The sequence below is a fragment of the Manis pentadactyla genome, chromosome 14 (genome assembly GCF_030020395.1).
Source record: "Manis pentadactyla isolate mManPen7 chromosome 14, mManPen7.hap1, whole genome shotgun sequence".
NCBI classification, from domain to species: domain Eukaryota; kingdom Metazoa; phylum Chordata; class Mammalia; order Pholidota; family Manidae; genus Manis; species Manis pentadactyla.
Genome location: NC_080032.1, coordinates 7,358,350 through 7,376,489, shown reverse-complemented (window position 1 = coordinate 7,376,489; position 18,140 = coordinate 7,358,350). Strand labels below are relative to the sequence as shown.

At 50.1% G+C, this 18,140-nt stretch overlaps 1 protein-coding gene and 1 long non-coding RNA gene across 3 annotated transcripts in view; one reads left to right on the top strand and one right to left on the bottom strand.

The window, feature by feature from the left end:
- The window catches only part of TCN2 (transcobalamin 2), a 37,694-nt gene extending 20,295 nt beyond the window's left edge, over positions 1 to 17,399 (top strand). Inside the window, exons 2-12 of one of the 2 annotated variants that reach the window (XM_057492558.1) lie at positions 2,416 to 2,545; positions 4,044 to 4,237; positions 4,553 to 4,708; positions 7,081 to 7,273; positions 7,994 to 8,154; positions 9,133 to 9,294; positions 10,321 to 10,493; positions 10,611 to 10,797; positions 11,695 to 11,866; positions 14,274 to 14,389; positions 16,816 to 17,399. In XM_057492558.1, coding sequence (XP_057348541.1) covers positions 4,645 to 4,708; positions 7,081 to 7,273; positions 7,994 to 8,154; positions 9,133 to 9,294; positions 10,321 to 10,493; positions 10,611 to 10,797; positions 11,695 to 11,866; positions 14,274 to 14,389; positions 16,816 to 16,877 — 1,290 coding nt within the window. In that variant the 5' untranslated portion in view covers positions 2,416 to 2,545; positions 4,044 to 4,237; positions 4,553 to 4,644 and the 3' untranslated portion in view covers positions 16,878 to 17,399. The remainder of the gene's footprint in view (positions 1 to 2,415; positions 2,546 to 4,043; positions 4,238 to 4,552; positions 4,709 to 7,080; positions 7,274 to 7,993; positions 8,155 to 9,132; positions 9,295 to 10,320; positions 10,494 to 10,610; positions 10,798 to 11,694; positions 11,867 to 14,273; positions 14,390 to 16,815) is intronic. The other variant, XM_057492559.1, reaches the window with a different exon arrangement.
- Positions 9 to 4,442, bottom strand: LOC130680874 (uncharacterized). The gene is made up of 2 exons (XR_008993901.1): positions 4,081 to 4,442; positions 9 to 1,332 (listed from the first exon to the last, which is right to left on the bottom strand). It is a non-coding gene; the product is annotated as an uncharacterized LOC130680874 (long non-coding RNA).
- Positions 17,400 to 18,140: the final 741 nt, after the last annotated feature.

The window sequence follows — 18,140 nt, the reverse complement described above, 5'->3', positions numbered from 1 at the left end:
GGAATTAGTAAGTTTTTATTAAATAATAATTTATTAGTTAGCATCTTATTTATTCTTTAAGTTTTATAAGGTTAAAATCAAGATGTGAGTCCTTGAGTAACTGGTCAAAATACGGTTCTCCCACAGCATATCACTTTGTACCCAGTCTTCCAAAAGACTTCCTTCCATAAGTGACTTAAAATCAACATTTTATTCTGGGCCTTTTGCCTCTCCATATAAGCTTTAGGGTAAGTTTGTCAATATCCACAAATAGCTTACTGGGGTTTTCATTGTGGTTATTTGAATCTATAGATCTCATTGGAAAAAACTGACATCTTAACAATATTGAGTCTTCTAATCCAAGAACACAGAATACCTCTCCATTTATTAAGATCTTTCAGCTCTTTTTCAGAATTTTATAGTTTTCTGCATACACATCCCATACATATTTTATTAAATTTACTGCTCACGTTGTTTTACCACTCTGTCTTTTGCAATTATTTGAGGCCTAGGTTTTGAGGTACATTCTGAGAGAGATATCATTTCCTTCTGTCATGTACTGGGCTAGTTTAAAAAATATTGCTTATAGTAATATTCACTTTTAGTGTTGTTATTAAGGTCTTAACAGTGGGAACGGACGCTTTCACAGAAAGGCAGTGTGCGCCAGAGGAAGGTGCCTCAGCCCTTCCTACGAAACCTCAGGATAGTCATTTGGCCCCTCAATTTCTTCATTAGCAAGCTGGAGCATAGCAAGGTTGTTCTGAGGACTAATTGAAAAATGGAGTCCTTGCTTGGCACATGGTGGGCACTCAGCTGATACATCTTGGGTCAGAATCTGTTTCATGAACTCAGACTGTAGGCCAGTTACTTGTCCTACTTTAATTTTCATGAAACCCTTCCACAGGTGGGTATCGCTATGACCCCATTGAGATAAGGACACTGAAGCAGAGAGAGAAAGTAACATGTCCAAGTCCACACAGAGGTAAGTGGAATACTCTGAGCCTGAGCCTGGTTGGTCAGATACCACGTCTGTGTCTATTTAGCTCTGCCATTTTTGACCACCAGGGCCTGGGAGCATTGTTTCTTCTACTGTTTCCCTGCCAGTCCCCTTTCCTTGGCCACCTCCAGCCTTCATACATGTTGTTCCCTCTGCTTAGAACACTCCTGTGGCTACGGAAGTAGCCAAAAGAAAGGAAGATGGTTCCAGTATTTACTTTGGAGCTGGATCCAGAACTCCACAGAGGAGCCTATAGATTCAAGACAGTTGCAAAGGTCTGTGGGGTAGTTCTCCTGGGATCTGCGAGCAAGAATCCAGTGTGTCTCCTCCAGAGGTTCCTGGTCAGGACAGCCAGCCTTTGAGGAGGGAGAAGGTGCAGGGGAAAGAAGGGAAGGCCATCAGGTAGGATAACCCAGATCCTGTCACAGCCTTGTCTGATGTTTCCCAGGGCTACATGGCTTAGGATGGTCTGACAGTTTTGTGTCACACAAAGCTGTTTTCTCGTACTAATCTGGAATCCAGACATTGGATTTGGAAACTCATTAAGTGGACATTTACTGTTCCTTGGAGAATTCTTTCCTGGATTTTGATAGTTAGCTACTAATAACTGAAATTGAATGAGCTCAAGACATAGGCCAGGCACTATGCTAAGCATTTTACCTGTATTCTCATATGATCCTCATGAGAAACCTATGAACGCAGCATTACACTCCCATTTTACAAGAAACAAGCTTAGAAATGGTGACTTGCCAAAGGCCACAGAGGCAGGATTGGAGTCCAGGTCTGTAGGATGACCCTTTTTTTGTTGTTATTGTTGAGATTTAATAATATCATTTTTTGTCTTATCAAGGACATTCTTACGTGAAACCAGCTTTTTTCCCCTCCCCCAAAGTACATGGGGGTAAGAAATAAAATTACTATCACAGTTTGGACCACTGCCTTGATTCCTGCTAAAGCAATGCAATTTTAAACACCACTGCTTGCACCATCAGTGCAAATGCCCAAACCGTAAAAAAGGCAAATAATGTCTTTGTATTAGTTTTGAAAGGAATTTTAACTCATTGACCCCTTATAGGGTCTTGGAGACCCCCAGGGCTCCACACACCATACTTTGAGAACTACTCTCTAGATTATGGGACTATTGATGATTTTTTTTCTTTTCTTCCCCCTCCTCCTCTTTCCCTTTCTTCCTTCTTAACGAATCTGTATTTTCTAATTTTTTGTGCAATCTATATATGTCACTTAATGTAATTTTTTAAAATCTAAAATTATGAACATCTTTCTACATTCAATGGGCTCTAAAGTTAGATTTTTATATATTTACAGATTTAATTAATAAAAGAGAATATTCCATATATAACCATGCAAACATATATTCATTGTTCTCCTGCCATCTCCATGCATACAGTTTTATTTTTTCCTTTTGGATTCTTTCTTAGGCTATGTCCTAGTCTGTCATCCTAAAACCACCAGGAACAAACCTTTAATCTGACAAAATCAGCCTTGTTGACCCACATCAATGAGGGAGACCCACCTGCAGAGGGAATGCGGGGCCTGACTACACAAAGGGTAAGTCTGTGTAAGGTTATTAAAGTATTTGGGTGAAGGGTGGGGTTGGGTGAAATGTAAACCAAGCGGTGCTTTGATAGGCTCCACACGGCACAGGGCCATAGGCGAAAGGTCAGCTTAGGTCCAGACAGCGAATTTGCCTCTGGGGCCTGCTCCCATGGAAACTATAAAAATAGGTATGAAATACTGAGTCTACAAACTTCTCCCCTGAGGCTGATTTTCTGTGTCAAAGTGACTTAGCTACTCCAGGCATGTTTCTCTCTTAGTAATAGAATTTCAAACAGCAAATTTCTGAGAGTTTGTGATTTTAGGGAAAAAAAGAAATATCAATGAAAAAGCAAGTCACTCCAAGAACATGGTTATTGGGACTCTTTACAGCTATAATACAACCTTGAGAGAAATAATGTTTCCTGTTAATATTGCAGCTGGCTTTATCCATGCCCGTCCTGATGCAGGGCAGGCAGACTTCTACAGGTTCATTTCAAACTCATTTTTGCTTTCTCCATTATAGACCCTCAATCAGAAATCCTGAACCAAGTGATTTAATCATCTTTCTTTTTGACTTTCTCTGGGCTTGTTATCTGAAACAGCCCAGCTCCACTCCCAGCCAGTCAGTTTCTAATAACTCTGGCAAATGTGCCTGCTCTCCGCCGATCACCATGGTACCCCTGAGTCCTCGGGGATTAGAGGTGACCTTCCTGAAAGCAGCTGCTTCTCACCGGAGGCAGGGTGCCAGTCCACTATGGCTGCCTCCTCCAGGCTGCCCTCCTGGAGTTGGCAGGAACTCATCACTGCTACCTACCACAGGCAGAAGGTGGCGGGCTGGGGCGGTGCTGTCCTGGACAGAGGCAGCTCTACTGCACACATACTGCTGCTGCTCCCCCTGGAGGGCCAAACCCAAGGATCTGCAGAGGTTGGGCCTCCAGCTGGTCCTCTTTCCCCAGAACCTCACCCCAGTGGGCCACAGCTAGCCTTCCTACACCCGATGATCTGATTTTAAATGTACAAAGTACTTTTAAACAGATGCAGATCTTTGTATTCATCTTTGTCAAGAGCTTGACTTGTGATAAATCAAGCACAAAACTAGATTATCTCAAAAGAATGAATCTTGGTGATTTGTCACAAAATGATTGCAATAAAAGCCTTATTTGGAAATAATTGGAAGTATTTTAGGGTCATAACATCTTCACAATTTGAATTGGAAGGGATTGATAGTTAGATGATTTTGTCCTATCTTCTCATCTAACACAAGAGAAACTATTTCAAACTCAGGTTAAGTGACCTGACCAAGGTCACTCAGCACCACCAGAGTTAACTCTTGGACATTGATTATCCTGTGGGGCCAAGCAAATGAAGAATCTTTTTGTTCTCTCTCCTCCTTGCACAGATGTTTTTAAATTACTTTCCTAGTCATGACGACTGGCCCTGACACCCATGGCTTTGTACCTCACTCAAATGATGAACTCCTGTTCCTTAACTTGTTTTGTATTGTCTCCAGGAGGCCCCCAGCTTTCTGGTTGGTTGAAAGAACTGACCTGTCTGGTCCGAGTCCAGCTGGCCTTCCTCTGGGCTGGCAGGCTGACAACAGCCGACTCCAGCAGTCGCTCACGTGACCACCGCAGCTCTCTGTTCTGCTCCGTGTCCCAGGCCTGAGTGGGTACTTCCAGGGGCTCCTTCCATGAGGGGCATCAGGTAGGCACCCCAGCCCTGCCCATCCATCACTGGAACAGCTAGGGGGACACCAGGCAGCACAGTCAGACTTGGGCAGATCAGATGTGGGGCATTCCGTGCTGGTCCAGGGCTCTTTAGGCAGGGGGTACAGAATGTGGCTGGCCTCAAGATGTCTCATGCCCTCCATACTTGCCTCTCCCCTCTCCTTGTCCCCTGCCTCCAGGCGTGCCGCTCTCCCTTCCTCTGTTTGTTCTTCCTTTCCTCTCAGCTACAGACATTTCCCCTTCCTGTGCTGATTGGAGGGATTAATCAGTGACAGGAAGCTGCCTCTCTCAGCAGTTACTGGCTGTCGTCAGGAAAGCCTGAGCAAGGCCAGCCCTCGGAGTCTGTCCTGCTTCCTGCCTACTGCTCACCTGCCTGCTCTTGCCATGGGGTGCCTTGGGGCCTTCCTCTTCCTGCTGGGAGGCCTGGGAGCTCTCGCTAAGTTGTGGGGTAAGTAACCGAATCTACCCTGTACCTCTTTCCCAGGCAGAGGGAAGTGAGTGTGGGAGACCCTGGGGGAGAGACGAGTCTGAGAAGGGAATGGACTGGTCAGGGCAAGGCATTGGCATTATATTCACACGCTGGGGCCCAGCTATTCCAGCTCTGTGTCCCAGTGCCCCTAGGAGCCTCAGGACCTCTCAGGACTTGTCTGGGAGCTTGAGGGTACAGGCAGCAGGCTGCTTGTGCCCTGGAGCTGGGCAGAAGGCAGCTGGCAGGAAGGGAATCCTCAGCAGTTTGGGACCGCCCCCCCCTCTTCTCTTGTTGCACGCTGCGCACAGCATTATGCTCTGCAGTGTGCTTTCACCATCAGGGTCTCTTGTGGTGCTTGGAGGAACCAAGAGGCACGTTCAGTCCTGTCCAGGTGACAGCTGAAGCAGCCAAGGGTTGGAGGGGCCAAGTGACCTGCTGAAGTGCTCTAGCTTTCCAGGACTTCCCCAGACCCCGTTCTCGGAGCTCCAGGCCAGGGTCTTCCCTGGGCACCAGGAGCTTCCCGCCTGTGTTCCACAAATACAGCCAGGCGCTTGGATCTTGGTTCCTGCCCAGACAGTACCCAGGGGCACCTGGGACCCGGTCCTCACCCTTACTCAGAATGAACCTTTCAACATAGACCCCCACAAGAGCCCTGAATTGGGTTTGGGTACAGTCCACTGCTGCTGAGCCACTTAGTCACTCCTAGCCTCTTTCTCTCACCAGTAAAATGGGCTAAGAATGCTCCCTGCCTCCCTCCTTGCTGTGGTGTGAGGGATCTCACACCGCCTGCTTTACCAGCTTAAAGCTCTGGGCAGTTGTGAAACTAACCAGATGGTGCCCCACTGCTAGCGCGGGGCAGGCTCCTGGGTTTCTGAATGTCAGTGCCAGCCCATCAGTCCTCAGCTGGCAGAGCCGGGCAGCCCTGGGAGCACGAGGCCCTGGTGGGGAGAGAGCTTGCCCAGGGCCATTTTATTATCTGGGTGAATCTTCCTGGCTCTTTCCTGAGGTTGCAGAGTTGTAGTTATCAGCCTCTTTTTACAGCTCTGGCTTCTTTTCTTATCACTTCTAATCCCAGGGCTGACTCACCTGATGGAGGTCAGAGCCCAGGTGTGGGCAGGGACCCTCACCAGTTTGAAGAAAAGGGAGAGGGAGAGAAAGGTACAGAGGGATGGATGACTAGAGAGACAGCCTGAGAGATGTGGAGACGGACTGATCCAGAGAGAGAGAGAGAAATAGCGGCAGAAATGGAGACAGACACCCAGAAAGGCACCAAGAAAGGGAAGGGAAAGAAAAGCACACACCACTCCCACCCCCAAGCTCATAGCCACGATACTGTGACATTTGGGAAAACAAGCATTTGATGGCGGCACCCAAGTCAGGAGAGATGGGCTATGTGACAGGAAGCCTGGTCCGCGTGCCTGCCAGGCAGTTCCTTCACTCAGTCCCTGGGAGGCACGGCCTGCCCAGCATCCTGGGATGTGGTACCGTGGAGGCAGCTGGGGCCCTGCAGCAGCTGCGAGGCAGTGAGGGGGGAAAGTCCAAAGGGCCTCTAAGGCCACCTGCTCAGCTCAGGTCCTCCCCTAAGGGAGGAAGGTCAGCTGGAGCTGCCTTCTGCTTCCCCACGTATTTTGGTTACACAGCTTCCATCAAAGCCCAAAGCACAACTGATAAATGGTTGCAAAGGAACAATTTACCTCTCATTCTCAGGGCCTCATGACCTAAACAGGAGACAGAAAAAGTTGATTTTGCTATCTGCACAAAGGAATTTCACCAGGCAGCCCCAGTAAGGCGGCAGGCAGTCTGCTGTTTTAAAATTAGATGTGTAACATGCTGCACGTATGGGCTGGAATTTCTGTGAGCAGGTAGGATATGTCTTCACAGCACCAGAGAGCAGAGGTTTTGCCAGCGGGTCTATCCGTGGCTCTGCGGCCTTGCATAAGCTATGACATGACTTTGAACTTCTGTTTCCTCTTTTGTCAAAGCGATGATGACAGTACCTGTGTCACAGGGCTGGTGTAAGGACCTGCTGAGGTCAGGTGGGGTGTCTGGGGCATACCACGAGGCTTGTATCCAGTCTCTCTGTCGCTCCTTATGGCAGATGGTTGCTTGGTACCAGCTTCCTCGGCCCTTGGCTCCCCATCTCTCCCTAACCCATTCCAACTGCCCCTTTGGGATACCTGCTTTCCCCTGTTCCCTTTCAAACAGCCAGATTTCCCCATAAGAATAGGGTATGTGGTGGGTGGAGGTGGAGTAGGGATATTCACTCCCTGAAGAAAGCCTTGGGAAGGAAAAAGCAGCTCCTTATTGATGGCCTGGCCCGCAACCTCACGTGGCCTGTTCTCTTTCCTAAGATACACCAGGGGAGGACAGCAAGCTTCAGGAGAGGCTGGGCCAGCACCTCTTGCCCTGGATGGACCGGCTCTCCCTGGAGCACCTGAACCCCAGTGTCTACGTGGGCCTGCGCCTTTCCAGCGTGCAGGCCGGGGCCAAGGAGGCCCTTTACCTGCACCACCTCAAGCTTGATTACCAGCAGAACCTCCTGGGGTATTGCCATGTTCTCTCTTCTCCTGTCCCCAAGTCATGCTTCGCATCCTAAGAAACAGGAGACTGCGTCCTGGTCTGGGCCTGTCATTGCTTTTTTGGGAGTTTGAGCAAGTTCTGTCTCCTTTGGGCCTTTCTCCAACTTTAGAATGGGGTTTGTTTGACTAGACTGGAGATGCCAATTAGGGCCCTTGTGCTGTTAATGCACCGTCCTGTACCTGAGGCAGACGTCACTAATCCATGACAGCAATCTTCCACACTGAGACCAGAAGCAGCATCTGACCCTGTATTTCCTTTCCAGGAGTCATTAAGGGGAGGCCTTTCCTGAGGTCCAGTGTGGGAGTTTGAATGAGACATGAAGGATCAGGAGCACCACGGAGCATCTCCTGCTTGGTTCCTCTCCAGAAGTGGACACAGGGCAGGGAGAGGAAAGAAAGGGGAGAATGCATAGGTGAAGTGTGACCATAATAGTGGGGCGGGCACATGTCATTTGGATACAGGAGCCTTCAGAGTTTGTCCTTGAGTTTAATTTCTCAAAGACACACATATGTGTTATGCAACTTACAACTCACATAGCTGACTACACCTGCTTTTGGCAGTTCTAGCAAAGTTTCCAAGTGTTAGGTTTGTTTCCACTTTGTGATGTTTGTTGGGGGCACCCCAAGCCAGGCTTACCGGGGCAGCACTTTCTCATAGGAGTATTGTTAACTGGCTTTGTCTTAGGCCTGGCACCAGCGAATACGACAGGGACAAGCCCTCCATGGGCCAACTGGCCCTCTACCTGCTCGCTCTCAGGGCCAACTGTGAATTTGCTGGAGGCCACAAGGGGGACAGGCTGGTCTCAAAACTGAAGCGGTTCCTGGAGGATGAGAAGAAGGCCATTGGTGAGGAGATGCGGCCTGCCGGGCGTGTGAGGGCACCAGACAACATTCCCTGCTGAAGCCACTGCATCAGAACGTCGCATTTTCCCCCTAGGCTCCTTTCCTGCCCTTCATTCTGCCTGTCTGAATGTCCACCTAGAAACCTGGGCCTGCCCCAGGAGCCATCCTTACTCAAGCCTGGCAAGGCCTGCTGCTCAGCCACCAGGACTGACCTGGCTGTCCATCTCTGGGACAACTGCGCAGCCTCCTTACTGCTTCCTCCTCAGCCTCTCTGCTAACGTTCTTGTCTCCTGACCAGACCCAGCACATGGCGGCCAGAGTGAGCATTTTAAATATAAATCTGACCTCGTGAGCACTGCTTAAACCCTGCAGAGGCTGCTCTCTGCTTGTGTTCTCAGCACTCTGGCACAGCCTGTCTGTGTTTTCTCCTCTTCAGACTCTGTCCACCCACTGGGCCTCCACGGCCCTCTGGCCACACTGGCCACTGGCCACCTCTCAGCTCACAAACCAGGGTCTTCAAAGTGTCCCCTCTATTTGGAAGGTCTCTGTCCTCTTCTAGCTCACTCCTGCCCCACCTCTGGCTCCCCCGGCCCCACCTCCCCAGCATCACTGCCTCAGAGAATCCTGCCCTGACTCCCCTGCTACTCAGAAACCTCTGCATACTGCCCCGTGGATTTTAGTCTGGATTTCAGCTCTAACAGTGCTCTTGTGTTAGTGTTAGAGGTCGTGGCTGCAGTGTGCCTGGCCTCTTGTCCCTGGTTGGTCATCTCTCCAAGCACAGCACCCGACATGTAGTGGTCCCCCCAGCAAGTATGGGTTGAGGAAATGAAGGAACAAAGGATCCCACAACCCAGAGGAGGGAGTTGGGAGGTGTGTGCAGTGGGGCCCTGTGTGCTGCTGGGCTGGTTGCTGGGAGGGGGCAGAGAGGCAACTCTTCGGGCCCGCTGGGATGCTCCTGCTCTGCGGTTTTCTCCCTCCCAGGGCACAACCACAGGGGCCACCCCAACACCAGCTACTATCAGTACGGCCTGGGCATCCTGGCCCTGTGCGTCCACCAGAAGCGGCTCCATGGCAGTGTGGTGGGCAAGCTCCTGCATGCTGTGGAACATGACCTGCATCTCCCCTGGGGCCACCTCTCTGTGGGTGAGTGTTGAGGCCAGGCTGACACTCCTCCAAGCCCCCAGTGAAGGCCTCCAACCCCTGGGCCCATGCTCACCTTTCCCTGGGACCCTTCCTTGTAGAGTCCTTTAGGGGCGAGATGGCAAGGGTTCATGTGTGGTTAAGTGAGCCAAAGTTGGAGCTGGACTGGGGTCCTGATCCCAGGGTGATCACACAGTCGCTGTAGGACACTCCAGGCAAGTCAGCTGACGTTTCTGTTTCAGCTTCTCCTGCAAAATAACCTTCCAGCAGCATAGCTCTAGAGGATACCTTGTAAGTAAAGGACTTGGTATGGTGCCTGGTATGGAGAATGTTCTGGATAGATAGCTATGATTTGATCGTCATATGAGCTGGGAAGCCTGAGGCCTGGATTCTGAATCTGCTTCCTCACTGTGTGACCTTGGCCCTCCAATGCCCTTTCTCGTCTTTGTGATTTGTTGTCCCTTCTAGGCCTGTGCTTCTGTGAGTGAGTGAGTGTGCCTTGCATAGGGTGGGGGTAGGAAGGAGTAGGTTAGGGGGGTGGGTGGGTGCCTAGAGGGAAGGTGGCAGGGCTCCTGACAGCAAAAGGCATGTTTTATCTCAGAAGCTTTAGAAAAACCACTGTGGACAGACTAAATCATATAGGGGTGGGGATGGGAGGTTTAAAAAAACCCAGGTCCCAGACAGCTCCCTGGACATATTAAATCAGACCCACCAAACTTCCCTAGTGATTTCAAAGTGCAGGAGGGTTTGGAAAGACGTGATGTAGGATAAAGTCCTCCCAGGCCTCCGTCCCTAACCTCTGTCTCCTGACCTCTCCCAGCCTCTAACGTTCCAAGCAGTAGGCAGGGTTGGGAGAACAACCGTCCAGCTTGTCCTGGACACTGGACTTACAGTGACCCTGCTGGGAAAGTCATGGGAAGACGGGGCTGCGGTGGTCCCCCTGGCTACTGAAAACTTTCTAAAATGCTGCTCTGACTGTGTTGCCCTGAGGCCCTGCCTGGGCTGACCCCAACTGGCTCTTTCCTGCAGATACGGCAGCCATGGCAGGCTTGGCCTTCACCTGTCTAGAGCGCTCCAACTTCAACTCCAATCAGAGGAACCAGATCATCCTGGCCATCAAGACAGTGCAAGACAAGATCCTGAAGGCCCAGACCCCCGAGGGCCACTTTGGGAATGTCTACAGCACCCCTCTGGCACTGCAGGTGGAAAAGAGACCCTGGGCCCATGGTCCACCCTGGTGGTGGACTGGTCAGAGGCTGGAAGACCTGGCTCCTTTCCCCAGCTGACCCACCTTTTCCTCGTCTCTGTTCTGTTGCCAGTTGCTGATGACCTCCCCCACAATTGAGGTAGAGCTAAGCATAGCATGCCTCAAGGCAAGGGCTGCTCTGTTGGCCAGCCTAGAGGATGGGGCCTTCCAGAATGTTCTCATGATTTCCCAGCTGCTGCCCGTCCTGAATCATAAGAGCTATGTAGATCTCATCTCACCGGACTGCCTGGAACCAAGAGGTAGCCAGACCTTTCACAGAAACCCCACTGTTTTCAACCTGCAGAGTGCCTATTTAAGACTGCATGTCCCAGTGAGGGGCAGTGGGTAGAGGTTCTTCAAGGGGTAGGGATTGTTTGTTCCTGATTTGCCAAGTCCGCAGGGGTTTGTGGGTGTGGGGCGGGCACACTGGCAGCTAAGATGCAGTCACAGCTTTTAGAAGCTCATAATGTGGGGAGGGAGACACCAAATGATGAGCTGTGAGCTGCCCATGAATCTCCAGCCCCTGTGTGATACCCAGTACAGAAACGGTTGAATGAATGAATGAGTAAGGAGAGACACATTTTGTTTAGCTCTGATATGTCATAATGAGTCCCAGTTAGCAGCTTGAATCAGGGCTTCATCTGGGAGAAAGCCTTGAGTTGTTGAGAGGGATTTGCCGGTGGAGAAGGAAGCAGAAAGGAGGAGGGGGCAGCAGGAACAAGAGGGAGTGAAAGACTGGAATTTGGGGGAAGCATCTGACTGAAGATGGGTCTGGGAGAATGAGCTGGAGTGGCAAGAAGGAAAATGAAAAGGAGGGGAGACTCTCAGAGGTTAACAGGGAGTGACATGAGCACAAGTATATGTTCCGGAAAGAGCCCCCTCAGATGCTATGCGGCGGGGGAGGGAGGGGAGATCCTGGAGGCAGAGAAGCCAGTGAGGGCCCTGACCTTGGGTGGCTGGGGAATGTGGGAGCTAAGGGATGGGAGGGCTGGACTGGCAGGCAGATTCCAGCTGCCCAGGTGGCGGTGGTGACTGAGGTGGGCCCGCAGGGAAGGAGGAGGTCCTGATGGGCCACGGTGTCTCCAAGGGGAGGAGGAAGATGAGCACCCCGGCCTTCTGCCTGCACATGAGCCACCCCTTCCTGTCTCCCTCTACAGCCATGTTGGAGCCAACTATGGAGACGCCTTCACAGATCCAAGTGCCAGAGGTCATCAGGGTCATGCTGCAGGTCCTCAGCGTCTGGCCACCATACAGACACTCCATCTCTGTACCTGCTGGGTCCTCCTTGGAGGATGTTCTGAAGAAGGCCCAGAAGCTCGGAGGATTCATGTGAGAACCTGCCACCTCCCGGCTCTCAGCCCACGCGTTGCCTTCTCCCTAAAACAGGCCATGGATGGGACAGGGGATGGAGGAGAGCGTTCCCCTGGGAGAAGTACCAGCCCAGGCTCTGCTTCTACCTTCCCCACTCCTGAGCTGCCTGTGTGGCAGCAGAAACAGGCAGCCTTGGGCCAGCACTGCCATCAGGAGGGCAGGTTCCAGAGGCAGAGCCTCCATGTCGGAATCCAGGCCCCGCCACTCTCCGACTAGCGCTTGTTGTTGGCTGCAGCTCAGTGAGGATGTCCATCGCACTCGCTTCCTCACAGAGCCTCTCCAGAGTCCAGGAATAGGGCACAAAGAGCACATGGCACATACTTTTTGTATGCTCAGTCAGCAGTCAATACAGGCTAGCTTTCATAAGAGTAAGAATTTTTATTATCAATCGATCTTGGTCTGGACAAAATACCCTGGAGCAAGCCCTCTATAGAATGTGGAGGTTGGACAATGTCCTTAAACTTGCTTTTCACCTGAGATTTGACAAGTCCGAGAACAAGCATTTCTGGAGCATGGCTCTATGCCCAGCCTTGTCCATGTTTTAAATAAGATGAGCATGATTCTTATATTCTTATACTATCAGTGGGGAATCTGGCCCAGAGAAGTTGAGTGCCTTCCACCAGGTCACCCAGACCCCAGACATCTCTTCTAGAAAGATATGCCTCAGTTTGAGAAGACCCTGATTGCTGTCCCCAACTGGAGTTCTCAAAGGACAACATCTTACAGCCAGAAGGGTCCCCATTTGGTGCCTTGAAGTCATATGGGCCAGGGAATTTGAGCCAGAGATATGCAAAGACCCCTTTAGAGGACAAAAATACTCCCAGATCCCAGAGTAAGTTATTTTTGTTATAATGTGGCTTAGATGTGTACTACTATGTTTATTATTTGAAGTCCTTTCCCTTTCTGGATCTAGACAGCTATAGATCCTAAACAGCTCTACAAATTAAAAACAAAGAGAACTATAAAACTGTTAACATTCAAATGGGACTCTCTGCTGAGGAGCAGGTGTGCACTGCCAGCTGTGCAGTTGAGCCAGATGCTCTCAGCCTCCCTTGGATTGAGCTGCTATCAGGCCTGAGTTTGTACGAGCAGCTGTGGCGTCTTAGGCTCTTCCCTGGTCCTGAACACTCCATTCCTAGTTGCTCACCTCGGTTCTCTTCCTGGTAGTCTGCAGTGGGTAGAGCAGTACTGCTGGGGTCAGTACAGTCCCAGATGGCCACACACATTGAGCAGCCTTGGCAGGCCTCGGTCTGGCCAGGCCTTGAGATTACCCAAGCCCTGCCAGCGTTCATTTGGATATTTTCATCAAAATGAAAAAAATAGGACTTCACATTTTTATTCAGAACTCCAGGTCCTCTGAGAAAACATCAGGCTCACCAATCAGAGAAATGATTCTCTTGTTAGTGGGTTCAGAGGCTAGGCGGGAAGGCCGCATTTGAGGCATGTGAATGCACAGCAGAGAAAGCTGGACTACAGAGAAAAACAGAAAGGGAGAGAGAGAAAGAGAGAGAGGCAGATGCACAGAAAGGTACCTGTGTGCCTGGGGGGCTCCCAGAGTTAGGGAATGACTGGCTCCATGACATCCCCTAAACAATAGTTTCCCGTTGACTAAGTCATCTTGAGTGGGTTTCTGTTTCTTAAAACACCCTCCCTCTCTGAGACAAAACCATTAATAAGCCTTTTGGAGAGAGGAAGGACATGACTCATGGGGTTTTAAGAGGATCCTTTAGCAGCAGCGTCCAGAAGGGTTGGAGAGATGCAAAGTTGGAGGTGAGGAACTGGGGGTGGGAGTGTGAGAAAGCAGTCTCTTGGTTGCATAGGCCAGAAATTGAGCTCCAACCCTCTCTGGTAGTGGGGAGCATGGGGTGTGTGGAGTTAGAGAGGAGACTGAGCAACCCAGGCACAGGAAGAGGGGAGTGCCACAGAGCCACAGACACTTCCAGAACCCAGTGCCAGCCAGGTGTTTCTGTCCCTGTCCCCCATGTTCCTGCTTCTCTCTGCACCTGGCACCACCCTCTCTCATGAGGGGTTGTACCTTATATGTGATGCCTGCAGCTTCTGATTCTCACCCCTACAAATCAGCCCCCAGAGAGGGGACAGCTGCTCAGTTGATAACATAATTGGCATCCCTTCCTTTAGGCCATGGTCATGGTCAATGCAGAAGGGATAAAGTCCCTGAATAGGACAGTGTCAGTGGGGCTGAAGAAGAGGGGCAGAGATGAGGCCCTTGGACAGGAAGGGTTTGGCTAGCTCTGGCCCCAAGGGTGAGGACAGGACTTTCCTGGTGTGAGTACTTCTGCTTCTGCCCTTGGGTCCATGGGAGCAAAAGTCACCTTTTCTCCCTCTTCCCCTGTCCCTTTGGTAGATATGGAACCCAGGCCTCCATGTCAGGCCCCTACCTGACCTCCGTGATGGGGAAGGAAGCTGGGAAACGTGAGTTCTGGCAGCTGCTCCAGGCCCCTGACACCCCCTTGCTGCAAGGTGAGTCTGGTGGCTGGCCACCTGTGGATGTGTCCCACCCCAGCCCTGTCCCTGCCACAAGGCTTCCTCAACTCACCCTAGCTTTTCCTGGGCCTCGGATACTCAGTGATGCTCAAGGTTGCTTATTGTATATTGAATTATATTCTTAAGAATCTTTATGTAAGTTATTGTGGCAACTCCAGGAAATCAGACAGGTAAAAAAAAAAAAAAAAAAAAAAAATTTAAAATCACCCATAATTCACTCTCCAGAAATAACTCCTTTTAATTTTTTGCATATTTTCTTCCAGATAATTCTTTAAATATATGAGTTTGTTTTTTTCATGAAAATGGAGCCATATTCTGTAGCAATGCTGTCTGATAGAAATAAAATGTGAGCCACATGAATGATCCTGAATTGTAGTTGATGAAGCTAATATTGGTAACATATCTTATTTAATCCAATATATGCAAAATATCATTCTAAGATGTAATCAGTGTAAAATTACTAATGACATTTTGCATGCTTTTTTTTATACTAAGATTTCAAGTACTGAGTAGCTTCATTTGCCTAATGCTAACGTATTGGATGACACAGCTCTGTATACCATTTTGCAACTTAAAAAATATTCTTAATCTATTCTAGACATCTTTCTGTGTTGGTATATGTAGCTTAGCATATCTCTTTGTAATAGCCACATAGAAAATACCATCCACTAGGTGCTTGGGTTGTAAGTAACAAACACAATGCAAATTCGCTTTCGCAACATGATAGGACATACATTGTCCCATGTGACCGGAATCCAGAGGGAGCAAGTACTTCAGCACTAGTGCAACCCGGGCTCCAGCTCCATCTCCCTGTGACTCCATCATCAAGTTTGTTGACTTCCTCCTCCTTCTGTGTCTTCCCAGGGCCTGTTGCCTTTTATGACTGAGGAAAACTTGTCTCAGGTGGAACTGGGACACAGGTGCCCTCCTGGACCCATTGCTAGGAGATGGCCCCAATTCTGGGCGCACTGTTGGCTAGAGAAAAGGGATCACCACATGACCGGTTTAGGCCATTCAGGGCCTGTGCCTGGCACTGGGTGTGCACAATGGGTGGTGGAGTGGAATGGGGGCCTGCAGCTGACTCCTGCTGGGCCTTTAGTGGGTCTCCAGTTTTAATTCTTATCCTAAGGTGTCATGTGCATCTTGTGTATCAGCTCAGTCACCAGACAGATTCTTTTTTTGTTGTTGTTATCATTAATCTACAATTACATGAAGAACATTATGTTTACTAGGGTCCCCCCTTCACCAAGTCCCCCCCACAAAACCCATTACAGTCACTGTCCATCAGCATAGTAAGATGTTATAGAATCACTACTTGTCTTCTCTGTGTTGCACAGCTCTCCCCATGCCCCCACACACACTATACATGCTAATCGTAATGCTCCTTTTCTTTTTCCCCACCCTTATCCCTCTCTTCCCTCCCATTCTCCCCAGTCCCTTTCCCTTTGGTAACTGTTAGTCCATTCTTGGGTTCTGTGATTCTGCTGCTGTTCTGTTCCTTCAGTTTTTCTTTGTTCTTATACTCCACATATGAGTGAAATCATTTGGTATTTGTCTTTCTCCGTCTGGCTTATTTCACTGAGCATAATACCCTCTAGCTCCATCCATGTTGTTGCAAATGGTAGGATTTGTTTTCTTCTTATGGCTGAGTAATATTCCATTGTGTAGATGTACCACATCTTCTTTATCCATTCATCTACTGATGGACACTTAGGTTGCTTCCATTTCTTGGCTATTGTAAATAGTGCTGCGATGAACATAGGGGTGCATCTGTCTTTTTCAAACTGGGCTGCTGCATTCTTAGGGTAAATTCCTATAAGTGGAATTCCTGGGTCAAATGGTATTTCTATTTTGAGCATTTTGAGGAACCTCCATACTGCTTTCCACAGTGGTTGAACTAATTTACATTCCCACCAGCAGTGTAGGAGGGTTCCCCTTTCTCCACAACCTCACCAACATTTGTTGTTGTTTGACCAGACAGATTCTTAAAGGTCTTAAAGGTCATCTGTCTTTGCTCCTGCTACCTGGAACTTCCTTGGGCACTTACCATGTGCCAGGCATTGGGCCAAGTGCTTTCTAGAAGGTGGGACTCTCTGAGGGAGCCCAATAAAAAGCATTCTCTTTCCCTGCTTGGCTTCTGAACAAGTTGAGAAAATAAAGGGGTGGCAGATGGAGACCCCAGATCTGGTCTCTTTTACAGATAAAGGCTGGTCTAGGGGATGCAGTGTAGCAGGAGAGCCCAGCAGGCTCAGCTGTGAGGCATATTTGGGGGCTGAGTCTTCTAACTCCCATCCCTTCAGGATCTTACAGACCCTGGCCTCAGGGCAGGGGCCAAGAACAGGAGGTTGGGGGTGTGATGCTCTGTCCTGTTAACCGCCCCTCATCCCCTGACCTGTCTGCAGGTATTGCTGACTACAGACCCAAAGATGGAGAGACCATCGAGCTGAAGCTGGTTAGTTGGTAGCCTGCTAGGCTCACCCACCCCAGCAGCCTCTCACACTCCCTGTGCTTCCACCCTTTCTCAAGACGTCCCTGCAACAGGCACGTGCCTGACTGCTGACACGTCATGTGCACTTGGAGCAATGTCCCCTGGATCACCCCAGCCTCCACCCCTGCGAGGGTCCTGAGCCAAGAGCCCGCCCTGAAGCAGGAAGCCAAGCACCTTCCCTAGGAGGTCTCTCTGCCTGCGTCTGGCCCAGCCTGGCCCCACAGGCCACTCATAGTCTGAAGGGCACCAAGTATCTCAGACTCCTCAGCACAAGGAGTGGAACTTTGATGGCTGCTGTCATTGTGAGAACTGCCTTCTCTGGGATTGGGGTCCTGCAAGGAGACCTCGGCAGCCCAAGGGCCATAGCCCTGATCCCAGCTTTCCACTCCAACGCCAGGGCACTAGCCCCAGAGCTGTTGTGGCACAGTAGCTGGTAAGAGCCCTGCAGGGCTGCTCAAAGCCTGCCTCCAATTGATTAAAGAGTTGATTGTGCACATGCCCCAGCGCTCTGATGCCTCGTGCTGCCTGGATGTGGAGAAGGGGAGATCCCTCCAGGGGGAGCAGAGGAGGGTGGGTGAGCATTCTCCTGGGGACTGGGAGAGTGATGCTGGCAGTGATGACACTGAGTACTGTTTAAGGAGCATATACTCTCTAGACACTTTCTTGCACAACTCTGAGATTGTTGATATTTTTGTTTTCATCTCTGCTTTACAGATAAGGAAGCTGGTACTCAAAGAGGGCAAGCGACTCATCCACAGTGTCAGGCAGGGCATGTGGCTTAGGAGACAGACAGATGTGACCTAGGGTGGCCTCCTGGCTCCTCCATGCAAACACTGAAGATCGAGGGCTTCAGTGGTTGGTATGCTTACATGGTGGAGCCCAGATTCAATGGGAGGCCCAGGACCCTAGAACTGGGGCTCTCAGCTCCCGGCTTTTCCTTAGCACACAGACAGGGGCACCACCCCAGGCCTCGGTAGCCAGGGACAGGGACCCTGCCTCTCAATGCGAGGGCCCTGGGTTCTGGGCTATCCTCTGGGAGGTGGGGTTCAGGCCAGGGAGACACCCCTCACACCCCTCACTGAGGTTAAGAAAGGAGCCTGCCCTCAGAGGGGCCTTCTGGTAGATAGCATACCAGGTTTCAAGCAATAGAGTCCTCAAGGCCACAGATTAAACATGTATCTCTTCCTAGAGCAAGAGTTTCAAATATTTAGGGTCTGAGCACATAGGGGAAGTAGGCAA